General features: G+C 48.8%; 1 protein-coding gene across 1 annotated transcript; it reads left to right on the forward strand.

Annotated features, from left to right (window-relative positions):
• Window positions 1–74: 74 nt before the first annotated feature.
• On the forward strand, window positions 75–5787 carry Zmynd15 (zinc finger MYND-type containing 15). Its single transcript, XM_027921812.2, has 13 exons — window positions 75–1063; window positions 1726–1960; window positions 2050–2205; window positions 2488–2648; window positions 3184–3336; window positions 3633–3713; window positions 3859–3975; window positions 4064–4152; window positions 4239–4337; window positions 4471–4624; window positions 4716–4774; window positions 5035–5195; window positions 5539–5787. Exons 1-13 carry the CDS (start codon window positions 481–483, stop codon window positions 5708–5710), a joined length of 2220 nt encoding a protein of 739 aa, XP_027777613.1. The 5' UTR covers window positions 75–480; the 3' UTR covers window positions 5711–5787.
• The last annotated feature ends 2649 nt before the right edge of the window (window positions 5788–8436 follow it).

Here is an 8436-nt window from a genome sequence, read left to right on the forward strand (position 1 = left end):
CCGGAGGAGTAGGGCGACCGGGTAGGGCTAGGTCTACTGGGGCTCACGCCAAAGTCCAAGGGATGCCTCAGCTCCTATTCCCTCTTCCCATACCCCATAGATCAGTGGGTCTTCCTTCCTCACAAGCCCTTCCCTATAGGATTAACTCTACCTCATCTCTACCTCTAATTAAAACCTTACTTTAGAGAATTTGAGTACCCAAATTTTGAGCTCAAAATACCATCTCATCCCTGAGTACTCATCTTCAACGCTAATAGCTCACTTTCCAATCCCGCTCCTCCTCCACCATTCTCACCCCAATCTCCCATCCTCATTCCCCAAAACCCTACTCTCAGCTCCTAATATTCATCCATAGATCCACCCTAAGTGACCTTCAAAACCCCATTCTCGCCCATTTAGTGACCCTGCCCCAAACTTTCTCAATACTACCCTATTACTTCCTATGCTTAGTCTGGGACCAGGCCCTGTGCCCCTGAAGACATGGAGTTTGTGTCTGGATACCGCGATGAGTTCCTTGATTTCGCTGCTCTCCTCTTTGGCTGGTTCCGCAAGTTTGTGGCAGAACGGGGGGCTGTAGGGGCCAGCCTTGAGGGCCGCTGGCGACAGCTGGAGGCTCAAATCAGAAGGCTGCCCCAGGACCCCGCCCTTTGGGTGCTCCATGTCTTGCCCAACCGTAGTGTGGGCATCAGCCTGGGGCAAGGGGCAGAGCCAGGCCCTGGACCAGGCCTGGGGGCTGCCCGGCTCCTGGGAGATGAGCTTCCACTCCACCTTCAAGACCTGAGCCCCTATGTCAGCTTTGTCAGCCTAGAGGATGGGGAGGAAGGGGAAGAGGAGGGGGAAGAAGATGAAGAGAATGGAGAGGAGGAGGAGGGTGCAGGCACAGAGAAGGTGGAACCACAGGAGGATGGGGAACCGGCCACTACCAGTAGGGAATCCCCTCAGGAAGCCAAGCCTCCAGGGGAGCCAGAGGAGGCTGAACAGGAGGCATGTGGTGAGGATGGCTGCCGAGATTATAAAGTGGAGGATGAAATGGGACCTGAGAAGAGAAAGGAACGCAGGAGTGGTAAGAACCCAGGGCCAGCCTGCCCTATGTCCTGCCCAGCCATCCTCCCCTTATGAGGCCATCCCCTCTCACTCAGACTCAGCTAGGGGTCACAAACTGGTGGCCTTTGGATCATCTGGCCCAAAAAAGTGTTTTCATCAACCACAGTGTTTTTTGTTTTGTTTTGTTTTTCAAATCAACATTTAAACATTGAAAGTGATGAAAATCCAAAAGTATGACCTGGGCACCAGGGTGCATGCCTATAATTCCAGCAACTCGGGAGGCTGAGGCAGGAGGACTGCAAGTTTGAGGGTGTCAGCATCTTAATGAGGTCCTGTCTCAAAATAAAAAATAAAAAGGGCTGAATATGTATCTCAGTAGTAAAGCACCCTATGTTTGATCCCCATTACCAAAAAAGAAGAAAACCCCAAATCCCCAGAAGTCTAGATTTATACTTCCTTAAGAAAAATCTAAAATTCTGACAGTGTGCCTACATTTCTGCATGTGGCAAATTCTGGTACTGTGTAGTAACAGTTGCCTTAAATGAGGCAGGGCCTCTCTACCTAGGCTCCTTTACTCACTGAAGTTACTTGCCTAACCCCCACAGCATTTGAGTTTGATACTCCTGTCCCTGTACATCTTTGTTCCCTATTGTCTCTCCCAAATTTTCTCTCTTTCCCCAGAGACTGCCCCTCTGCACCTTTCCTGCCTCTTACTGGTGACGGATGAGCATGGCACCATCTTGGGCATTGATCTGCTAGTGGATGGAGTCCAAGGGAATGCAGGCAGGGGTTCAGGAACTGAGAACCTAGCTCCTCGGGCCTATGTTCTTCTCTGCCACAGCATGGCCTGCCCCATGGGCTCTGGGGACCCCCGAAAGCCCCGACAGCTTACAGTGGGAGATGCTCAGCTGCATAGGTACAGAAATCTGGTATTAGAGGATGGGGAGGTCTAGGGCCTGGACACTGGAGGCCCCTTACCCCATCCTGATGCCATCTCCACTTCAGAGAACTGGAGAACCTGGTCCCAAGGCTGGGTGTGAAGTTAGCAAAGACCCCAATGCGGACATGGGGTCCTCGGCCAGGCTTCACCTTTGCCTCCCTTCGGGCTCGAACCTGCCATGTTTGTCACAGGCACAGCTTTGAAGTGAAGTTGTCACCCTGGTGAGTAGCCCACAAAGATGGAGTCTGAAAAAAGACTCTTAACAGGGAACCCCCACCCCCCCCCCACCCCCCCGCAAGCCAGGTCAGTTGGAGACAGCCGACAGACAGGGAGGGTCAGGGAATTACAAAGACAGAGATGGAAAAAACAAACAGGAATTACAGGTAAATTAGAGGGTATAAGACAAAAAGGCCAAATGACATATGGGCAGCTGCGGGGCAGACGGCCAGCAGACAGGACTTAGAGAGATTAACACTAGGTGCCTACCACCCCATGTCCACCAGTCCCCAGTGCAGTGCCGTATTGTACTGTGGAGAGATTTGTCTCCGGGCTGATTGGCGGCGATGTCCAGATGATGTGAGCCACCGATTTTGGTGCCCAAGGCTTGCAGCTTTCATGGAGCGGGCAGGGGAACTGGCAACTCTGCCTTTCACCTACACTGCAGGTACCATAAGGAGTTCAGAGTGGGCTGGGTGAACACTGGGACCAGGTCTTTGAGATAGGGCCTGAGTACCTGGAAACAAGGTTCTGGAACAGAAAACTAAGTGCCTTTGATTAAAGTCTAGATCCCTGGAATAAAGTTTGGGTACTGGGTATTTGGGGCTAGAGAAAGGATCTCTGAAATGGAAAACCAGGTGCCTGGGTCCCAGTGAGAGCTCAGGGGACTTTCGGGTAGGTTTCAAATGCTTGCTTCTCAGCTCCACCACCAACTGTCAATGCAACCTTAAACATATCATGTTACTTCTTGGAAGCTTAGTTTCCTTATCTGTAAAAGAGGAATACTAACAAATGTAAAATCCCACAGAATTGTTACAAGGATGGTGTAGGCTCTGTGCCTGGTATACTGTAGACTCTCAGAAATGATAGTTCCCTCCTTGACTAGAAGCAGACTCAGACCCTGATTCCTTGGGGGAAGTTGAGCAGAGCTAAAGTCTTGGGGCCTCAACTCCAGGCCCTCAATACTTCCCCTCCTTCTCCAGAGGTGACCAGCGAAACCTTTAACAAGGAAGCCTTCCTGGCCTCCCGGGGACTCACTCGCGGCTACTGGACTCACCTCAGCATGCTGATTCCAGGACCTGGCACCCCGAGGCACCCCCGGGGCAGCACACCATCCCTTGGCCTTCTTCTCAGTGGTGCGTGGGGACTGTCCTCAGCCTAGAGGGAAGGATTGGGAAGAAAAAGTTGACCAGGTCCCAGATAATTCCTTCATATACACACCAAACCCCTACCAACACCAACAGTGCCATTTCAACCCTCTCTGAAGCCTTCAAAGGGGTCTCCCTGCCTATCCCATTCAGTAGCCTTGACCCTAAAAAAGGCTCTCATCCCTCCTAGTACAGTTCTAGGCCCTCTTTCAGAGGATGCAGCTCTTCTGGAAGCAATAGAAGTTGGGTCAGGTGAAGGTTCCCTCTTCTTTTCATCCTCTCAGGAGATCCCTACCAGCTTCTCCAGGGGGATGGTCCTGCCCTGATGCCTCCAGTGCCCTCAGATCCACCCAAGGCCCTCTTTGGTGAGCAGGAAGGGCCCTGAAGGATCCAGAGGTGGGGACACGGAAGGCTAAAGGCCTGGGTGTCTGAGAAAAAGGGAGCTATTAGACCAGAAAGGTTGGGGTTCAGGCTTGGAGCTGGGTCCTCCAGTAATCCACTCTCCCCCAGGCTCGTGGCAGGATTACTACACATGGCGGGGCCTCAGCCTCGACTCCCCCATGGCTGTGCTTCTCACCTACCCGCTGACCGTGTACTATGTCATCACCCACCTAGTGCCCCAGTCCTGTAAGGAGTACAGGGTAGGATGGGGGGATGTAGGGGCAGGAGGGGTCATTGAGAAAGACCATATCCTTAAAAACTGGCCTCTCCTTAGTCCCTGAGCTCAATATACAGAACAAGCAGTCGCTGAAGATCCATGTGGTAGAGGCAGGGAAAGAGTTTGACCTTGTAATGGTGTTTTGGGTAAGTCTTTCCTGGCCTGGAGACTGGCATTGGCTGTGGGGTGGACACAGGATGGGAGCTAGACCTGTCTTATCTTTGTTCTTCAGGAGCTTTTGGTCTTACTTCCCCATGTGGCCCTGGAGCTGCAGTTTGTGGGTGATGCCTTGCCACCTGAGAATGACCAGCAACATTTTACCCTGCAAAGGGTGAGGGCTTGAAGGAGGCCCTGATCCTTCTATTGGCCTCCCGATGTTTGTCTTCCTCTCCCCATTCTTCTGTCTTAACTGGTGCATCCACCTGAATTCTGGTGGCTTCTCTGCCCTACCCTTGGCTCCACAGGATGGCCCTGAGGTATCTGTCCGTCCTAATTCTGGAGTATCAGCACGGCTCAACTCTGGGACTAAAGAGAAAGGGGGTCGCAGGGACCTGCAGATCAAGGTGTCAGCCAGACCCTATCATCTACTCCAGGGGCCCAAGCCTGACCTTGTTATTGGTAAGAGCCTGGGGCTAAGGGAGAGAAGTATGGGGAAGGGAGGAGAGAAGGAGACCATGGAAGCCAGCATCTCTCTGCTCTCCCTGGGCAGGATTTAATTCCGGCTTTGGTCTCAAGGACACGTGGCTGAGCTCTCTGCCCAGGTTACAGGTGGGGTATCTCACTTTCTTCCCAAACCCCTCCTTCCTTTTCTGAAAGCCTCTGTACTCTCTTCTCCCACATCAACTGCTCCCCAAACGTGGAGAGCACCCACGGGTCCTGGACCCTCTGAGCTCTGTGACTGCCTCCTGCCTCTGTTGCATCCTGGTGTGTCATAGGGTCTCAGTTTTCAACTGTCATCCTGGGGGCTTGGGATGTATCTGGAGGGAGGAGCCTCTCAGGGAGTCTCTAAGGCTCTGCCCCCACCTCAGTCTCTCCGAGTGCCTGCTTTCTTCACTGAGAGCAGCGAGTATGGCTGTGTGATGGACGACCAGACCATGGCAGTGGCCACGGGAGGGGGCACCAGTCCTCCACAGCCCAACCCCTTCCGCTCCCCCTTTCGCCTCAGAGCCGCCGACAACTGCATGCCTTGGTAAGGGCCCACTTTCCCTCTGGACCCATAACCTCTCTTACTCTCTGCACCTAAAAGGTCTCGGTTCTCCTGGAACCTTACTCTCCTCAGCCCTATAGCCCCCCTTTTCTGTCCCCACTAGTCACCACCACCCCATCCCCGCTGTTCCAGATAATCTCCAATACACCCCTTTGGATCCAGTTCACGAACTCTCCCCAACTCCTTTTCCTACGATGCAAAAGGCCCTGCTCGCCCTTTAGCGAGCTGAGCCCTATTTAGCCCAGCTCCCTGAACGCCGGGCCCATAAGTCCCGCCCCTAAGAGCCCAGGCCCCGCCCCTGACAGCGCCCACGCGCCTCCCGCAGGTACTGCAACGCCTTCATCTTCCACCTGATCTACAAGCCACCCCAAGGCGGCGGGGCCTGCTCGGCGCCCTACCCCGCGCCCCCAGCCCCAACTCCGGTAGCTCCTCCTGCCCCCGCCCGTAGGCGTCGAAGAGAAAAGAAGGCTGGACGCGGAGTCCGCCGGCGGAGATGAGTGCAAAGATGGTAGCAGTCAACTCCCCCCTTCCCAAACACACATCCTAGAAGAAAACAAAAATACAAAGGGGAGGATTGGTTGGCCGAACCTGAAAAGGTAAATAAAATTACTTGTTTGAAATCACTGAGTCACAGACCCTTTGATTACATGTTTTTAATTGGGCCATTAAACTAGGAAAGGAGAGAAGGATTTGGAAATGACTGATTTTGTCCCAAACCTTTTCACTTGTCTGATCTCAAATTCAGCTTTGGGAATGCTGATCTTCCTTGACAATCCCAAACCTCTCCCAATTTTTATGTAGGTAAATCGTTTTCCAGCCGGGATAACCTTCAGGGACCTGCCCTGAAAGCAAGGAAAGACCAAGAAGCAGAAATTGGGTTCTCTTTGGTGGATAGGGAAGCAGACAACATTTTAGGGACACACAGACCCTTTGGTTTGGATTTAGTGAAAGACCCTAGCCACCCAGCTCCACCTTCTCTCATCCTTCATTTCCTGTACATCTAATAATATCAATTTTTGCTCTGTTGATCTCCTAAAATCACTCAAATCCATCTACTTACAACCAGTTCCACTGCAAGCTTCATCATATGTCATTTCCACATTACTGCCAAAGTATTCTTTTTAAAACACATTTGAGGGTTGGGGCTGTAGCTCAGTGGCAGAGCGCTTGCCTAGCGTGTGTGAGGCACTGGGTTTGATCCTCAGCACCACATAAAAATAAACAAAGGCATTCAGTCTGTTTACAACTACAAAAAAAAAAAAATTAAAAATTGAGGGGCTGCCGTTGTGGCTTAGTGGTAAAGCTTTTGCCTAGCATATGTAAAGCGCCGGGTTCAGTCCTCAGCATCATATAAACATAAATAAATGAAATTAAAGTATTGTGTCCATCTACAACTAAATATATATATATTAAAAAAGAAAAACTCATTTGAGGCTGGTGCATGCCTATAATCCCCTCTGCCTGGGAGGCAGAAGCAGGTGGATCGCAAGTTCAAAGCCAGCAATTTAGTTCAACCTCAGCAATTTAGTGAGGCCCTAAGCAATTTAGCCGTACTCTGTCTCAAAATAAAAAGGGCTAGGGATGTGGCTCAATGGTTAAGTGCCCCTGGGTTCAAGCCCTGGTACCAAAAAAAAAGGAAAACCACACACACATATTTGAGGGCCTGGAGGTGTAAAAAAATGATAATGACAGAGCACTTGCCAAGCATATGTAAGGCCCTGGGTTCAATTCCCAGCACCACAAAAATAAAACACATTTGAATTTAGTCCTCTCCTAAGTCCCTTCAGTGACTTCCCTCATTCTTAAAATCAAGATGGAGGCCCAGCATGGTAGTGCATGCCTGTAATCCCAGACAGGGAGGCTGAGGCAGGAGGAACTTAAATTCAAAGACAGCCTCAGTAATTTACCAAGGCCCTAAGCAACTCAGTGAAACCCTGTCTCTAAATAAAATACAAAAAAGGGCTGGGGATGTGGCTCAGTGGTTGAGTGCTCCTGAGTTTAATACCCTGTGGCCAAGGAGTTCCTTGACTGTAGGCAGTAATGATTTTCAAGCTACTGAATATAGAAAAGAAAAGATAACGAACCTGGCAGACACCACCTTAACCAAATGACTAAGATTTTTTTTTACAGAGTTACAAAAATTGTGCTGTGAATGGATAATGTAATGCACCCCACTGTTGTCATGTATGTAAGAAATAAATATAAAAAAAGAAAGAAAAAATTTTTAGTAAGTCCTGTTGACACTATGTGCCTCCTGACATGATGTGATGTGAAAGCCACCTCACCTCTGCAGTATTCTTCCTCAAATCCACAATTTCAGGCTAATCATGGCACACATCCAACAAATCCAAATTGTGAACAGTCTACAAAATACTTGACACCGTTCTTCAAAAGTGTTAAAGCCATGAAAGGCAAGGAAGGCCAAAACACTGTTACCGAGATTAGAAGAGACTAAAAAGATGTGACATTGGATTGGATCCTGAAGCAGAAAAAAAGGACCTTGGTGGAAAAATCATAGAAACTGAATAAAGTCTGTAGTTCAGCTAACAGTGTTGTATCAATTCTGATTTCTTAATCTCGATTAACATGCCATAGTTGTGTAAGATAAAATATTAGAGGAAGGTGGTGAAGGGCTTATGGAAACATTCTCTTTGCGATCCATCTATTTACCTAAAATCATTTCAAAAATAGAAAGTTAAAAAGTGAAGTTCTTTAATATTGCATATAAGATGCTCTCTTCCTATTAAGTATTCTCTAAGTTTCCTAATATACACAAAGCCCAGAGTCTGATAATAATAAATATCTGTATAACCATTACCTAGCTTTAAGAATTATCAACATTTTCCCCATTTTATTATTCCTACCTCCAGCTTTTTTCCAGAATATTTTAGAGCATACACCAGACACTAGTCGTCTCATTTATATGCATAACTAATAATGGCTTTTTAAAAAATGTAACCACCATATACAGTGATTCCTTAGTATCTTATAATGCCCAGTTCATATTAAAATTTCTTCAGTTATCTCAAAGGTGCCTTTCATAGTTGGTTTGTTCCAATAATGAAATAAATCAGAGCCACACATGACTTCTGGTAGTTATGTTTCTTAGGTCTTCTTCCTTTTGTTTTTGAGGTTGTTGTTGTTTGTTTTGGTTGCTGTTGTTTTGGTTTTTGTTTGTTTTATTTTGTATTTTAGTACTGGGGATTGAACCCAGAAGCACTTT

This window comes from Marmota flaviventris, chromosome 17 (assembly GCF_047511675.1).
Source record: "Marmota flaviventris isolate mMarFla1 chromosome 17, mMarFla1.hap1, whole genome shotgun sequence".
In the NCBI taxonomy this organism is placed as follows: Eukaryota; Metazoa; Chordata; class Mammalia; order Rodentia; family Sciuridae; genus Marmota; species Marmota flaviventris.

Excerpts from the sequence above, each read along its gene's own strand:
- Zmynd15 (XM_027921812.2), top strand. The coding sequence starts at position 481 with ATGGAGTTTGTGTCTGGATACCGCGATGAGTTCCTTGATTTCGCTGCT. Across the intron at positions 4,338-4,470 it reads AACATTTTACCCTGCAAAGG|GATGGCCCTGAGGTATCTGT; the intron begins GTGAGGGCTTGA and ends TTGGCTCCACAG. Across the intron at positions 4,775-5,034 it reads GCTCTCTGCCCAGGTTACAG|TCTCTCCGAGTGCCTGCTTT; the intron begins GTGGGGTATCTC and ends CCCCCACCTCAG.